This window comes from Schistocerca americana, chromosome X (assembly GCF_021461395.2).
Source record: "Schistocerca americana isolate TAMUIC-IGC-003095 chromosome X, iqSchAmer2.1, whole genome shotgun sequence".
NCBI lineage: Eukaryota > Metazoa > Arthropoda > Insecta > Orthoptera > Acrididae > Schistocerca > Schistocerca americana.
Genome location: NC_060130.1, coordinates 743,392,145 through 743,410,108, shown reverse-complemented (window position 1 = coordinate 743,410,108; position 17,964 = coordinate 743,392,145). Strand labels below are relative to the sequence as shown.

The following is a 17,964-nucleotide window of genomic DNA, read 5'->3' as shown; positions in this document are numbered from 1 at the left end:
TGGCAACAAGTGTAGACAACATGGCTTCAAATGTCTGTGGATACTCTTCAGTACCTGAATGTCATTTCCAGTAAATCTTGCTCTTGTTTATACTGATGATGGTAGTTACTGCTGAAACTAGCAGATTATGGCAATGGTGGTGATGAAGATTATGATTATGATGATGGTGATTGTGATGTGACTTGATGCTGTGTGTGGAACACACTTTAACACCATACAGCACTTGTTCCATGTTCACAAACAGCTTGTGATATTACTTTTCCATGCACAAGGAATCATGTTGTAGCTTTTGCATGTCACCATTCATCCTTTTAGTACAAATATCAAGTGAATAAATGAAAATTGTGGACATTAATATTATGATGTGCCAGCTTTTTACAAGAGGTTTTGATGATCTCACATGTTTAATATTGGTTATTTCTTCTACAGTATTTTAACGACTGAGAACTGTACTGCTCACATTACAAAGAGTGAAAGGAGTCGTTCAGGATGAAGACCTTAAGTGGTCACTTAAAACATTAAAGTTGTCTCTCAAACATTTAATTTTTATTGATATATTATTAATTAGTTTTATGGCTGTGTATTTCACGCATCTTTAGGCCTAAGCTAGGTTCAGTACAAGCTAGTGCAGATCTTTTTTTATGTTTTAGTGTTGTGTCTGTGGATATCACAATTATTGCATTGCATTACATTACATTAGATGATCATATTCTTTAGACCTCCCTGGGATGTGAAAAGAAGTTTAAGACTTACATTTTATGTAAACAGAATACAATAGAATCACTTAAAGTTGTGAAACATTGTAATATGAAAGTGATAATGAGAATTATTGAACTGGAAAGGTTATGTGCATTTATGTCCAAAGGTAGTACAGGATGTTTCAAAAAGATTCGTCCAATTTCAGAAGTCTGTATCTTCCACATTAATGAAAATAAGGTCTTGCTTATGAATACAATATTCTTATGTTCAATCAAACCATATGGTTGTGCAAGGATGTGTCTTCTATATGCATGCGCATACAACCTTCAGATACTTTTTACAATAATGTGTGTTTTGGATCAAAGTTTTCATTTGTCTTTTACAAATGTTCAATGTGCACTACACCAGATGCGTGATAAACATCTAGACAACAGTCAAATTCCTCTCATAATTTTACAAGCACAGCTGGAGTTAATGCATTCACTGCTGTTGCATTGTGGTTGACCAAAAGTTGTTGGAAGGGTAGGCACATAGACAGTCTTTCACAAACCGCCACAAAAAGAATCACATACAATAAAATCAGGTGACGTTGCAGACCAGTGGTACACTGCACATGCCATGTGCTCCTTATGGCCGATCCATTGCTGAGGGGGCTTGTATCTAAGAAATGCTCTTACATGCAGGGGCCAATGCAGTGGTGCTCCATCCCATTGACTAACACTTTTTTTCAGTTGTGAAAAATGCCAACTCTCCAACATATCCAGGTATGTGATTCTAGTAAGCGAGCGAGTGAGTGAGTCATCTACAGGGGTTGGACAAAAATATGGAAACACTGTGAGAAAAGCATACTTGAACATAAATGCAAATGCTAGCCAAGCCTGCAGGCTGCACTGTTGTATTTGACTAGAAATGGCAATAATGCAGTGTCCTCAATACATTGCAAGTGTCAGTTGCATTCATAACAGCTGTATGGAGCTAAGGACTTAAAAAATGGGCAGATTATTGGTGTTTGTATGCTAGGTGCTTCCGTAACAGAGGTAGTTGAAGTGTTTGGTGGTTTAAGAGTCACCATATTGAAGGTTAATAACACACAAAGGGAAAATGGAAAAACCTCATCTGCTAAGTCACTATGCGGCTTAAAATGTGTGTTGAGAGATCGTGATGGACGGGCATTGAAGAAGAGTGTGATGAAAAATAAAAGGATGATAGCTGCAAAAGTCACCGCAGAACTGAATTTTGCCCTTGCAAACCATATCGGCACTATAACAACACAAAGAGAGCTCCTTAAGGTGGGAACTGGAGGGCTAGCTGGAATTCCAAAACCACAAGTCAGTGATGCAACTGCCCATAACAGGAAATTGGCGCTGAAGCCATAGCGTATGGACTGTGGACTAATGGAAGAAAGTCATTTGTTCGGATTAGTCTTGTTTCACATTGTTTCCAACTTCTGGTCAAGTTTACGAAGGTGAGACATGGCAGGGGTTTACTCTGCAAGGTCACATTACTGCCAAGGCTTATGTGAGCATTTCAGTTGATTGGGTCCATCCCATAGTACAGTGTTTGTTCCCCAATGCTGATGGAGTGTTTCAATACAACAGGGCCTCTGTTCAAACACCTCACATCATCCAGGAATGGTTTTCTGAGCACAAGTATGAATTGTCATGTCTCCCCTGGTTACCACAGTAACCAGATCTCAATATTATTGAACCTTTGTAGTCTGCTTTGGAGAGAAGGGTGCAGGATTGCTATTCACCTCCATCATTGTCACCTGAACTTGCCACTGTTTCACAGGAAGAATGGTGTAAGATGCCTTTGAAACCCATTCAGGACCTGTATTTATCCTTTTATAGATGACTGACAGCTGTTCTCAATGCGTACAGTTTTCCTACACTGTTTTAGGCATAGTAATGTGTTGTGTTTGTGGTGTTTCCATATTTTTTGTAGCTGCATCTGGGAGACCCCTACCTGCAATCATATAAACTGGCTACTTATGGATGGTACCAAGATAAACTTCTGGTTTTGATGTTGAACTTAAAATCCGCCCCAAGTTTCTATCTTTATTCGCATAGTAGATATAGTCTTGTGAAATTGGACAAATCTTTTTGAAACACCCTGTAGCATATTATTATGTATAATCAATGACAGAAACACCCTGTATTATGTTGTTATCATTGAATTTTATTGGTACTTAATTTTTCTGTGTTAGTCATGGAAGAACACTTTTTTGTCTATAAGTTTTTGTTTTTAAGTTATTAAAGTGACAGGGAGCATGTGATCACTGATTTACGAGCCACACTGCATGCATTGTAGTCCTGAATGGTGATGTGGAGGTGAAAGAGTATCAAGTGACTGGTAGTGTATTCCCAAGGATTCTCACAAATGCATGAAATGCCTCAGATTTGAAATTTTCAGTAGCATTCAACATGGTTAAAGTTCATACCATGTGTCGCTATTGCAAAGAATAAAGGCAGTACCATGTTGAAGAATTACACTGGCACGAAGCAAAATGTGCAGGCATGACAAATGTGCCCAGGCCCCAAGCAGATTACCATCTCAAGAAACCAGCAGTATATTCCTCTCTGGGTGTGACAAGAGGACGTAGTTCTTGCTATGTAGAAATTGCTCACACCAGTAACCTCCGTCACTGGCCTTCTCTGTACTTACTCCCCTTGTGGCTCAAAACCTCATGCCAGTCTTCTTACTAGACACCTCTTTGGTAGCTTCTGTATCTGACATGTCAGACGTGTAACTCTGTTGTCTAAGAAGACTGTGATGGCACATTGTGGTGTTATGTTTGTGTGGTTATGGATGTGTTTGGAGTGAAAGGAAGAGAGATGAACAACATATGGCCCTGCAGAATGTGAAGTGAGAAAAAGTGAAGGAAAAAATGACATTATCACATAAAAAACATTACTGTAATTATAATCACCTAATTAACATGCTTTTGTTGCACTTTGTGTGTAACTTTCATTGGCAGGCATATGTTAGGTGTGGATGACACAGTGGCTGTCTGCTGATATAAGCTTCTAAATGTTAACATGTTTCAGTACTGTTGTATTTGCTGGTTAACTGCTTCTCTGTTAGCTACATACTCAATTTGATTCCATTGTTGTGCTATATTTGAGTGTTTTGTGAACACATAATCATTTCCCCATTATAACACCCATCTTTATCATTTCCCCACGATATGATCTATCCTGTATTAGATACTGATATATCATTCTTTTGAATAGTGAGTCAGCTTGATGATTTATTGTGAAAGCTAAGGAACCATATGTATGATTCTACAGCTTGACAAGGCAGTCCACAATTCTGTAGTCACTCACTGTGTTCTTACTCAAATTGGGCCCTAAGAATTAGATATGGATATTTCTCATGTCTAGAAATGAAACCTTTTTTATTTAATAAACACCCCAAATTACTACAGAGCATTTCAGAGGTTAATGGATCACACCCCCTGTTAAAGGGTAATCTAATGCAGCTGTTTCTAATATACATCAGTGATTAAGATTGTATGAATTTTCTTGTTATTAGATTGGAGACATTCATTGCTCATCACTAATAAAGATATGGAATTTGTGTTTTCAGGCTGTTAGTGAAATGGCATCTGCAGCAGGATTGAGTTGCAAGGTTGATCCCACTCTTGTAGCTGCCCTTCGAAATCAAAAGAATGGTTTGTGTTTACATTTAAATAAGTTTAATAACCTTTATTTGTAAAAATGATGTTTATGCCAGGATGTGTCCATAGAAGTTCAATTTAAGGTTTTATTACATAGCTGAAACTGTTGAAAGATTGTTTACTTATGATTTGCAGCAGCACACTTTTTGACAGCATTCATCTAACATATATATTACATACCTCCAAACTTTTTTCCTCATTGTTGATTAAACTGTAAAATAGCATAATTGATTTTTGACAGATCAGGATGTGCTATAGCATTACCACTATAGCAGCTGGGGGCTGGAAGTAATGCTTCCCATGGCCATGTAATTCAATAAGGTACAGATGCCCCCTGGACAGGTCAGATGTCAAGTATCTTAGAGAGGGGTGTACGAAGTGGGGGGGGGGGGGGGGGGGGGACATTACTGGGTTGAGTTTGGTGAATCTAGGTTTCACAATGTGGGTCAGAGCCACCAATTCTCTGTTACCGTGAGCTCTGTACAGGCTACAAGAACCATCATGCAGACAGTGAAACAGTGTATGTAACAGGAATCAGGGATCTTGGTTTACCTGTGTAGATAATGAGAATAGTAGAAATCTCCATACTAAAGCCTCAGACTGAATGAGGTAGATGGCTGTTGAGGCAAAATGAATATTTGTGACCATCCCTTGTGACCCTTGCCACACTCACATGTCATAATATATTCAGTCGTAATTGGCTTGGCCAGATAATATAGGTGTCTCTGGATTGGCCTTTATTTCCCTACTTGCTAATAGGGACAAAATCGTTCTCGCTTCACAAATCCTTATTCCTCTCAGCAACAGGGGCACCTTTCTTGGAAACAATAACACTCACTCAGCAAAGAGAGCATCAGCTCAAAAGAAACAGCTTAATGTTGACAGGACCATTGAATATTTTTCCGAATATATTTTTCATGATCAAAAGAGAGGAAGGATCATTTGAAAAGGTGTTACCATTGTATTTAAATAAAGACCTGAAGTGTATTATCAGAAATCTGAAATCTATGTAATATTTTAACTGTGGAACACTTTCAATGGAAACTCTTAGTGTAGTGTATCCACATCATGTGGAGAATTCCATGTCTTAAATAAGTTGCACTCTTTCAGAAATATAATAAAGTGTTACCTCTTGAAGGAATTTTATTTCTATAGATACAAAATAAATAAAAATGTTGAAAAATAAGGAAGAGAAAGGTATCAAGAACATAATAAAGAGAATGAATAATGAACTGGAGAAGACAGCAGTATTCCTATTGACTATTAATGCTCCATCATTACATGAACACATAACAGCTAGGGCTCTTCTTTAAGATACATCACCAACCCGATATGCCATTTCAAGTAGTTTTTAGTAAATTTAGGTTAGGCAAAGAAGCTATATATGCCTCAAATTTCCCTCAGTGACATCATTGTTTGCATTTGTGGCCAGATAAGCATTTTAAAAAATTGAATGCCATTACCAAGACCTTAGCAGTTGAAACCAGCACAAATATTTGTAATTACCAGGTTTACACACATTGGTGGTCTTTCTGCTAAGTCATTTTTTTACTCATGCAACTAACACAAAGATTGCTGGAAAATTTATGCTAAGGGCCACAAATTCAGCTCTTCAGGCAGATTGAGAACTATCCAACAATTTGTTCCCATAAATGAAATCACTACTGCCTCCTTTGAAGAAAAAATATGCAAAAGAAAACAGAACTGCTGGAAGGAAGATTTCAAAACCCTCATTCCACATTTCAGTCTTTGTGAGTGACAGATTAGAGGATGGTGCATAAAATGTGACATGTAAATTGTATTCATGCAAAGAAGGAAAGAGAAACTAGGGACTTTTAATAATGCAGTTTATTGACACACATAGCACCATTACTGTTTTCATACTGACAGATTCACCTACAATGGTTGTTGACATTTAGATTACATTTGTTGTTTACATTTGTTGTCAGTTGTCCCCCCCCCCCCCCCCCCCCCCAATATGGTGAATCCCAATCTGGATATAAGTATCAGAAAGACAGAGTAGTGCCTTAAAAAAGTGTGTGTGTGTGTGTGTGTGTGTGTGTGTGTGTGTGTGTGTGTGTGTGTGTGGGTGTGGGCGCGCACGCGTGGGGGGAGGGGGGGGGGGAGAGAGAGAGAGAGAGAGAGAGATATCCACAGGCTGGAGCCCAACAATGTGATCCACCATAATAATAATGTTACATTGCCAAAGTTTTTAGAATAGCTAAGAAGGCAGCATATTACCTCGTAGAGTGAGGAATCTTTCTCTGCAATCAGGGTCAGATGTACAGCACTGCAAACAAATATTAAGTTGACACTGTCTGAGAATCACACACAACTTTGGTGCATGATATATTGTCCTACTATCAAGAACAGCAAGAAATGATTGTGGCAACAGTTTCTGAACTTAGTCAAGCATTCCAAACAATCAGCACAGGTATGCAAGACGATCAGGTAGATTTCATAGGTGGGTGTGAGGGTCCTACTAGTGCTGTGAGGAGGAATGGAATGTTCCATATGAACAAAGGAGACATCTATCACACAGACCATTGAAATAACTTTGTTCAAATAACTGCTACTGTCAGACAGGATCTACCCTTCCATTACCTACAAGGGCTTGCAGAGAGGAGCAGTTGGAACATTAGTTCTACAAATGATGAAGTTAACAGCTGCCCATTCTTATTCAGGGAGCTTTATGTGACTTTATCTGTAGCCTGTGACGTAATAGCAGATCATGATAAAATCCACTAGGCAGTGTTGTGGCATCTCAGTAAAAGTGCTAAAAATCATCCTCAATCTTTCTAACTTCATACGCAATGTAGGACAATTTCCCAGTTTGTAAAAAGAAGCCATTTTAATTTTCATCCTCAATTGTGGGAGAGATTTTTGTGTGTGTGTGTGTGTGTGTGTGTGTGTGTGTGTGTGTGTGTGTGTGTTGCTCTTATTAGCTATATGGGAAAAGACCTTAGAGCAGGTGATCAGCTGCCACTTTGTCTGGATATTAGAATTTAGTCAGCTTTGTAGTAAGTTTCAGTGTGGGACCAGAAGATGATTTTCCATAACTTATATCATAACCCTTCTGTAGGTGGCTCTACACAGGCTTGTGCATGAAGAAATCATCTAATTGATGATAGAACTATTAGGCGTGTCATTCCTGGCAGCTTAACCCACAGGGCTTCTGGGGATGCCTTCCTGTTTTTTCTATGGTCCTTCCTTTCCCCTTGTTACTTTATATCTAAAATTACTGACAGTAAATCACATTTTTTTAACAATATAATGGTGTCCTCCAAGGTACTGTTTTTATTAAATGCGTGGTGTTTGTGGTAGAGAAAGAAAGAAAAATCTGATAATGCAAAGCTTACTCAGTTTCTCCAAAATCACTTTATTAATTTCAGATGTCATCCAGCAGCATTCCAAAAAGCATTAAATTTTAGTTTAGTTTAGTTTTGTGATGCACTTCAGTTAATGCTGCTTTAGTAGACTTCAGATTTGAAGGCAGTTGATGTCAGCCACAAGCAACATCTGAGTCATTACTTGGGTCACTCATTTTGTAGCTCTACAAGTATGAGAGAATTCCATAATTGTATCCATGAGACACACAGATTTCATAGTGTTAGCAATTTTGGTAAAGTGAGGAAAGTATTGCAGATTAGAGTCTCTGTTGGCTGTGTTCTCATCTTTGTCTTGTTAGCACAGGGAGGGAGTGGAAGAAGTACTGACAAGTACAGAGGTAGTTGAATTGGCTGCACCAGTAATGTGGACTTCTAAGGCCATTTGCTTACTAGGCATACTTATGTTCGATTTATTATGCTTCAAAGCAACAAAAGCTGTGCTTGACTCAGACATGGATTGAACAATGCGTTGCTTTACTAGGCATTGTTATATTCAAAATTGTTAGAGGGGAAAGAAGTGATAGGTGACAGATTAAGTGCTAGGAGCAACAAGGAATTGAACCCCAGACCTTTAAGAGTCCTAATCTGCAACTTAACTCACTGAACCGTGCCCCCCTCCCCCACTCTCCTCTCCCCCCCCCCCCCCCCTAACCTTTCCCCCTCCACTTTTTTGTGTTTTGGACCACTGAGAGATACTCCTGTACCACCTATTAATAAATGTTTAGCAAACATTCAAACAGAAACCAGAAACTATGCTGAGCCACACGAATGAGCACTGGTTACAGATGACAGAGCTCTGTTCAACAAGTAAACAAGGAAAATTTGATGGTTTTCTACATTATTCATTATTTAAGTTATGAATAATAAATAACAAATAATTATTTTTGTTCAGAGAGGAATAATCTCTTTAAAATTTTTTGAGTTATGTATTTATTTGAATAATTATGTAGGTAGAAATTTATTCGAATAATGCCAATCTCGGTTCAGCTGGTATCCCCAGCAGAGAAAATACAGTAGACAGTTCTCAACGTTTTTTCATAGCTGTATGAAGCAGGGGAAGAACATAGTGTTCTGCTGGGTACTAGAACAACAAGCAAGTTGACACTTTAGTCAAGAAAGCTTGTCAGTGACACACTGTACACAACTGTGCTGTCCACAAGAAAGATGTTGTTGCAGCCTGATGGGAAGATGAGTATTTTAGCTGTGGTTGCATAAACCAACTGTCCAGTTATGGCTTTTACCCTTCCAGACTCAGAGACCGGTACTGAAATGCAGTGGCATCCCAGTGACTATTTTAATTATGAATTATACAACTATCAAGTCCTGCAAGATAGCCACAGTAATAATTTAAGGATCAGTTCCTGTGATTACTACTCTATAACAAGAGTGTGCAATGTTGGGTATCAATATTAAGTTTAGTGGTTGCACACTGAATTGTCCAATTCAGCATAGCAGTCTCTCCCCTCTCCTCCTGTGAACCATGACATAAGAAACAGTTGCCAAATAGATGGTGTCCTTATTACATGTGTTATGATTGATGCAAGGATGCCACTTCATATCTGCACAACAGGGTCTTACACAGAGAAATGGCCATTTTCCAAAATAATAGACCGGTGCACTCAGTTCGTTTCTTGTGCATTGAAACCAGACAGTATTTATGGACTGTAAAAATGTTTCTTGGGCAACATGCCAGATCTCATTGTGAATTTCTCGCAGTATTTCATGGGTGCAACTGACCAACATCTTCAGGTACAGTGAACACAGTGCTGAGTTGTGACCAAGCCTCCTATTCACGCCAGTCTAAGAAGAAAACACTCTGGTGTGAAGTATGCGAAATTTTGAGACTAATAGCAAAGATTTCCTGATCAGCAGTGGTGAAGGCAGCTATGCCACCAGTCAAATGATGAACTAAGAGCTTTGATGTTGTCGTTACTTTTCACCATATATATAAGTGACCTAGTGGATGACGTTTTGTTCCTCAAGGCGTTTCACAAGTGGTGATATTATATACAGAGATGACACAATGCTATAAAATTGTAGCAAAATACAAGAACACCTGCAGACAATCAAAACATGGTGCAGGGCTTGGTAATAGATCCTCATCATAAACAACTGTGGGATATTGTGCGTAAGTGGCAGAAAGACCCATTATTGTGTGATTACACAATTGCAGAAAATTCTCTGGAAGCAGTCACATCCATAAAATAAGTAGGAGTAAGCATATGGAGTGATTTAAAGTGGAATGACCACATAAAACTAATTGCAAGTAAGGCAGGTGCCAGACTGAGATTCATTGGAAGAATCTTCAAGAAGTATAGTCCACCCACAGAGGAAGTACCTCTTTCAAGCAGCACCTGAATATTGCTCTTCTATATGGTATCTGTACCAGGTAGGATTGATAGTGGAAATGGAGACGATCCAAAGAAGAATGATTTGTTTCACTACAGTTTCATTTAGTAAGTTTGAAAGCATCACGGGGCCACTCAGTCAACTCCAGTGGCAGATGTTGCAAGAGAGCTGTTCTACATCACATTGTGGTGTACTGTAGAAGTTCCGAGTGCCTATCTTCCTAAAAGAATCATCCTATATATTGCCCCATCCTGTATATTTTGTGAGAAAAGACTGTGAAGGTAAAACTGGAGAGATTTCAGCTTATACTGAGGCTTACCAACAATTATTCTTTCCACAAATCATTCATGACAGTGGTGCACAAAGTACCCTCCACCACATACTGTAAGGTTACTTGTGGAGTATAGATGTAGATGTAGAAAATGCTGCTGTCCACAGATGGCATCAACCTTGCTAATCTTGTAACGTGTTGTGGAGTAATGACAGTTTTTTACCTCGCAGAATACTGCTTAGGGGTTGGTTTTCCTGTGTATGTTTATGATAGGGAATTCTTGCTGTGTTGTGCAAAACAAGTTCACATATTCTTCACATGTTTGTATGATCTTTTGATATTGCAGCACTGAAGTTAGCAGATACTATAACAAAATATATGATCATTTCAAAGCAGTTGTAAAGCACTGTGTCATTGCTTAACTATAAGTGTCTGTTATCTACTGTTAACTACGTCTTATGACTGACATAGGCTTAAAATCTAGGAATAGCATTGGTTGCCTTACTAATACCAGAATCTGGAGTAAAGCCAGATCAGTGTAGAAAGTTCATAATAGTGATATTGTGGTTGTTGACTTACATGAAATCACAGCTGTAGCAGTTTTTATTCAATTTTGTTTTGTTTTTATAATTCCATCTGACTTTACTGCTGCTAGAGAAAAATCATCTTGGACCTCGACTTTGATGGCTTTTCACATGTTGTCTCCTCCTGTATGATGATTTTTGCCAGGCTAAAAAAATTCATAAACAAAAATATTGAAAATTTAGGATGGTTAAGGAGACATACTGATCAGCCAGAACATTATGACCACCTACCAGTAGCTGGTATGTCCACCTTTGTCATGAATGACAGCAGTGACGTGTCATGGCATGGAAGCACTGAGGCCTTGGTAGGTTGCTGGAGAGAGTTGGCACCACATCTGCAAAACAAGTTGACTCATTCCCGTAAATTCCGGGGAGGAGGCAATGAGCTCTGATGCCTTGTTCAGTCGCATCCCAGATGGGTTCAGATCTGGTGAGTTGGGAGGTCAGCACATCAGTTGGAACTCACCACTGTGTTCCTCGAACCACTCCATCATACTCCTGGCCTTGTGACATGGCACATTATCTTGTTGAAAAATGCCATTGCATTCAGGAAACATGGTTGTCATGGAGGAGTGTACGTGGTCTCCAACCAGTGTATGGTACTCATTGGTCATCACAGTGTCTTGCACAAGCTCCACAGGACCCACAGGTGCTCACATGAATGTTCGTCAGAGCATAATGGAGCCACTGCCAACTTGTCTCCTTCCCACATCATAGGTTTCAAGGAGCTGTTCCCCTGGAAGATGACGGATTCATGCCCTGCCATTGGCATGATGATGTAGGAATCAGGATTCATCAGACAAATCACTTATTCAAATTGAAGCAAGGCCACATGTTGGCATGATGATGTAGGAATCAGGAGTCATCAGACCATGTTACACTCTGCCACTGCCCCAACATCCAGTGCCAATGGTCATGTGTCCATTTCAGTTGTAGCTGTTGATGTCATAGTGATAACATTGGTACATGCATGGGTCATTGGCTGCGGTGGCCCATCATTAGGAGTGTTCAGTGCACTGTGTGTTCAGTTAGATTTGTATTGTGCTCAGCATTAAAGTCTGATGTAGTTCCACCAGAGTTTGCTGCCTGTCCTGTTTCACCAGCCTGGTCAGCCTACAATGTTCGACACCCATAATGAGGGGTGGCCACCCAAGCCCACGACACCTGGACGTGGTTTCACCTTGATTCCGCCACGTGTTGAAGACATTAACCACAGCATTCCTTGAACACCTGATAAGTCATGCAGTTTCTGAAATGCTCATGCCGAGTCTATTGGCCATCACAATTTGCCCTCAGTCAAACTCAGAGAGATCACACACCTTCCCCGTTCTACACACGGACAGCCCATTCACAGATACTACATGCATTGTGCATTTATCTGACTAGCAGTCATTCCTCGCCAGATGATGCAGCTATCACCTGGATGAGTTTCTCTTAGCATTAAAGCTGTATACAAGTTATTTATACTTACAATTACAGGAAAAGAAAGTTACCAGTATGAAAGAAAGAAATAATTCACCTACAGAACCTAAATTCAATAAACCCAAGAAAGAAGTGCAAACACAGCATAGTTTAAGTATAAAAACTTCATCTTCTGCTCTGTCTTTAAAGTATAATTAGATCAATTTTTAGATGCTCCTCTTACTTCTTGTGATTCTGTTTTATTAAATACAAATTTATAGCCAACAGTGTTTACAACACTGATTGAAATAGTGTTCTTAAATTCTTTGACTTGCACCGTTACAACAGACCTAGTGCTTTAACGATTCCTGAAAGCAGATTATGCTTCACCAAAAGGGTTTTATTTATGTATGTATTTAATTTGTCTTTCATAAGTGTTTTTAATCCGCTTCAATACCTTGGAAAGGTAACAGTTCATACTTTTATTTTTATTAAGTAACGCGAGTAGTGTTCATTGATAAAAGATTTAAATATTATTTTAAACCAGCCTGTTGTTTTTAAAAATAATTTGAATGACCAAAATTTTTGAATATTTTTGTATTAAATGGGCAAATTACTTTGAAATATTAACATGGCTATTTCTTTTTGTTTCAAAGATTCAGAAGAAGATGACCACCTAGTGGCATGTTTGCTGATGGTTTTTGTGGCTGTGTCAATCCCAAAATTAGCTCGCAATGAAAATTCATTTTATCGAGCATCACTGGAAGGACATGCCAATAATATACATTGTATGGCAGCTGCTGTAAACAACATTTTTGGTGCACTTTTCACAATATGTGGACAAGGAGATATGGAAGACCGAATGAAAGAATTCCTCGCTGTAAGACCAGATGCATTATTTATTTATATTAGAAATTTTCACCATTTTAATAAGTTAGTTTTGAAAATTAAGTAAAATACTTTACTTATTTTGGGACATTTATTGCTTTGACAAAACAATTTAGAAAAATGTGTTCTTGATGTTACTGAAATGATGTCATCCCAAAAACATGTTGCATCCTCAGTTGGAAACATGAATTAGATTACAGTAGTTAAGAAAGCTCTATTAAAGAATGGACTGTGAGTTTCAGTTTTCACTCATAAAGCAAGGAATACCAACTAACTTGATGTAGCTCTCACAGTCTGTGAGTGCACAGAAAGAAATTTATTTTTAATTTGAGCATGAAAATAATGACAGATTACCACTCACCAAAAAGAAGAGGCATTTAAGGCATGGAACCTGGAGGGGGATGAATAGGAGGGGAGTATGCTCAGAAAGATCATATTGGTGCAGAAATGTATGTGTGTACAGGGGTAAAGCCTGCGCCTATATGAGGACACAATGTACATGGTAAAGAGCTGCTAGGAAAGACTCTTAAGAAAATATTGCATGTATAAGGTGGAGATTCCAGAGTAACAGAAAGAGATAAGGAAAGGGAGTTAAGGGTGAATTCTTCACAGCTCATGTCTACCCTTCCCATCTTCTCAAGAAACAGAGGACCTGTGCCACATACAACCAGCACTTCTCGTATATCTATGGAGCTAAGTAGCACTGTGGTTAAAACACCAGACTCTCACTCAGGAAGGCTGAAGTCCAATTCCTTCTTCAGTCATCTAGATTTAGGTTTCCTGTGATTTCTCTAAATAGCTTAAGGCAAATACTGGCATGGTTTCTTGGAAATAGACATGGCTGATTTCCTTCCTCAATCTAAGCTTGTACTCCATTTCTTGTGACCCCATCATTGACAAAACACTGAACTCGAATTTTCATTCCTCACACACCTGCTGATTTGCCAGAAAAGAACACCCTTTCTTTGCACAATACTGTGCAGGGTAGGAACAATGAATCATAATCTCCGCAAATTCTTAAATTACCACTCATGAGTTCTTGAAATGAAGTGTATCCTTGCTTCCCATGCATGCTACACAGTATCCTTGTTTATCCCTCTCTCACTCTTCCTCTTATGGGTTGTATCCTTGCAGAAGATCTGGTTGTAAGAGCTGTCTTATACATGTTCCCTGCCACCTCCTCTGGCAGCACTAACATGCACAGTTCCTGTCCTGTCATTGGCACATCACTTGTGCAAGTAACATCATCACTGCAACTATTTCACAGCTTTCTCTGTAAGTATAACTATGAAACATCAGCAGCCACCCCCCCCCCCCCCCCCCCCCCATGTCAGCAAAGATTTTCTAAATTCTGAAAGTCCGTGGTTTCAATGCCCTCTGCCCGCCCCTGCTTACCCCTGCCACCTCTCATACCTAATCCCATTTCATTTCACTGTCCTCATGCTAGCCTCACACTACTACTACTACTACTACTACTACGCTTCACACTATCCATCCACGTCTTCCTTCCTATGCCACTCTATTACTCTGGATCTTCCTGCTTTCTCAACATAGACACACAAACACGTAGCAGTCCCTTTCCCTTTCCCTTTCCCTGACCATGGCCTCCCTTAGTAAACAGCACCATGCTCAACACCATTGCAATCTTTCCTAATCCTCCATCTTGCTATTCTCTTCCTCCCCACCCCATATCTCTACCACTCAAGATGATAATGTTTCATGATTTACAATTTTCATTAATGTTTTACTTTTTTTATGCTAAAAGGAATTTATATTTCAGCTTGCTTCTTCAAGCTTGTTACGCCTTGGACAAGAAGCAGATAAGGAGGCCATTCGAAACAGGGAGTCAGTATACCTACTTCTTGACCAGGTAGGTAACTTGCACAGCTGTGTTAACGAACAACATGAATCAGAAATAAATGGCACAGCACACAAAAACAAGCTTGAAAATGGTAACCATTACCCAAAATGTGTCATGCAAAATGCAGATAAAAAGATAATCATGACTGGTAACAGAGAAAGATATTTTATAACCAACCCCACTGTTTTTAAAGTCACAAGCTTTCACCAACTATTTCTAATGGATAAAATCAGAGAAAATATGGGTTTATGTAATATTGCTTCAACTATAAACATGACTGTATAATGCAATAATAATAAGAATAAGGAAAGAACTCTTGGGAGAATGTGTTAAAAAATACTTTCATCTTGCAACCATAATAATTAGAGTTGTAATTTTTTGTTTAATGAAAAATGGAAAGTGCTCTGAAAGCACTAGTATTAGTATTTCAAAAAATAATACAGAACGTCTCAGACTGAACAGAAACTTTAGAAATGGAAACAATTTTCTGCACTGAAGACTAAATTATTAACGGCACTCAAAGGCAGAAATGTGGCAATTAAAGCTAAATCTTGTCAGAGGGAGAAAGCATAGTGGTAATAGAAAACTTAGTTTACGGAACATAATGAGTTGAAATAGTTGAAAACAATTCAATTGAAAATGTTAGCAGAAGACACAGTATAGGCAGAAGATGCTTAAAAAATAAATATTGAAGTCTGATTGTTTCCTACTACTTCAAAACACCATTATTTAGATATAGGTTAAAACCAATGTAGTTTATCATGATGGGGATCACCTAACTGTTGTTTCTAGTCATACACAGCTACGAGCTGTCCCCTTAATTTACATTCAGATTCCCAAATTTTACTATTCATGTCTTCTTACCATCATGTCCATATGTAAAAACTGCTGTCACATGTTGCCCAATGGGGATTAATGGTTCATCTAATTCTACCTTCAAGCATGTGCCAGGGGAACACTTTCATCTAGAAAAGACCTGCAAACTCCTGATTCATTAAAGCATCTCACTGTCATGTATAAAACAGCTTCAAATGTCTGCTTACTTTACAAATGAGTTAATGTGTTAAGTATTTGACGTTACGCGTGTAAGGAAGAAAATGTTTGGGCAGGTTTGAGATTCTGCTTATAGTATGTTGGAAGTCCCTAAGTGTTCTCATCATGAATCACTGGATGAATATTGTGTGAGTATTTTGCACTTCAGTTTAAGGAAAAGCTAGTTTTTCATGCATGTCACTGTTTATGACATCATATCTCCTGAACTATGTGTTGTGCAATGTGGTGTGTATGGATACGGACTTCAAATTGTGTTGCAAAAAGTTGATAGTAAATAAGTAATAAATTAAAACATCATATCTGATGCAGGAGTTTTACTGCATGAACAGAGAAAAGGTACTAAGAAATAAACTTCTTTTTCCATTCATCATTTTGTGGCAGGTGTCAGTGAGCAAAAGTTTTGTAAAGATTTGAAATTAAGGTTAAAGTTTGTGGGAAGAGTTAAGTGTTCTCATTCTTAAATATTGGATGAGTAAAGTCCGAGTGTTTGTGTGCCATCTGTTACATTGCCTCAAGACAAATACACAGTTTGTAAGTGTAATAGTTATCTTAGTGTGATAAGCTTTTAACATATGAGTATACCTCTTAATGAGTAGATTATGATAGTAAGTTAATTTTTTAAATTCAGTCAATAATTATGCAAAATACTAAAAATCACATTTTGGTTGCCTCTGGAAGCCATTAGATAGGCAGCCTGCAACTGATTCTGGGGTAGTCATTTAGTAACATAGATACATGGTGTCCTTTTAATGGTCAGAAGGAACTGGCTATTCTGGTTAGCCATGACGAAACTGGCAGTTTATCATGAAGCGACTCACCATTATGCAATACCATAATGTGAAGCAGCAATCACTGTGTGTAGAGAAATTTGCATATTGGAATTAAAATGAACTGTACAAAATAATGTCACATGTAACTCGCTTTATTTTTTTTTTTTTTTTAGCATTCACATGTTTATTCTTTGTCAGCGTGTCATTCTTCCAAATCCAGTTTTCTGTGCTCCCTTGATGCTTTTCCTTTGCGATTTTCAAAATGTTGCCGACTGCAAGTGTTTTAAGCATCTATGTTCTTTGAAAGGAAGTATCTATTCTATTGCACTGTAATAATCTCTGCTTTAGTACATAACCATGCACTAGTTCAGTAGCTATTTCTTCATTACTAAGTAAGAACTTTTGTGTATACAGATGAAAGCTATGCGTAGCACCAAAAGATATATTTGGAAAATCCAATTGGTCATTATTTTAATACTGTTGCAGATAGTGCAAGAGTCACCTTTTCTTACGATGGATCTGTTGGAGTCGTGTTTTCCTTATGCTCTCATCAGGAATGCTTACCATGCTGTTTACAAACAGGAGCACATGCAAGTGTAAAGCACAATGGACATCATTTTTTTAAATAACGAGTGATATGCTAAATGCCAAACTATTCTGCTGTTCATCAGATATGTGTAGATTTTGTATGCAACAACACTGCCTTTAACCAAAATAAAATGTAAATTTTGTGTAGCTGGGTCTCTTATTTAATTTCCTCTGTTACTGTTGAATTATTTTTTTATCTCAACAATGTTCAGGTGTCCCATATTTATGGTGTATCTTGCTTATTTTTAACTGCTACCACATGCAGAAGTATATTTTAGATGTGTATTGATAATTAAGGTAGTCACAAACGAATAATTTCTGCCATTGATATTGAGAAATTTGGCTGTTTATTTTAAAAGATGCTTTTTAGAAACTTTCTGACAACCAGTGTTAAAGAACATAAGTAGTGGGAAGATATTTACTGTTTTGTTA

The 17,964-nt window shown here is 38.2% G+C and overlaps 1 protein-coding gene across 4 annotated transcripts in view; it reads left to right on the top strand.

Moving 5' to 3' along the window:
* LOC124555677 (membrane-associated protein Hem-like) overlaps positions 1-17,679 on the top strand; it is a 180,894-nt gene extending 163,215 nt beyond the window's left edge. For all 4 annotated transcript variants that reach the window (XM_047129678.1, XM_047129676.1, XM_047129677.1 and 1 more), the window contains exons 20-23: positions 4,288-4,372; positions 13,029-13,252; positions 15,041-15,130; positions 17,431-17,679. In XM_047129678.1, the coding sequence (XP_046985634.1) occupies positions 4,288-4,372; positions 13,029-13,252; positions 15,041-15,130; positions 17,431-17,544 (513 nt within the window). In that variant the 3' untranslated portion in view covers positions 17,545-17,679. The remainder of the gene's footprint in view (positions 1-4,287; positions 4,373-13,028; positions 13,253-15,040; positions 15,131-17,430) is intronic.
* The last annotated feature ends 285 nt before the right edge of the window (positions 17,680-17,964 follow it).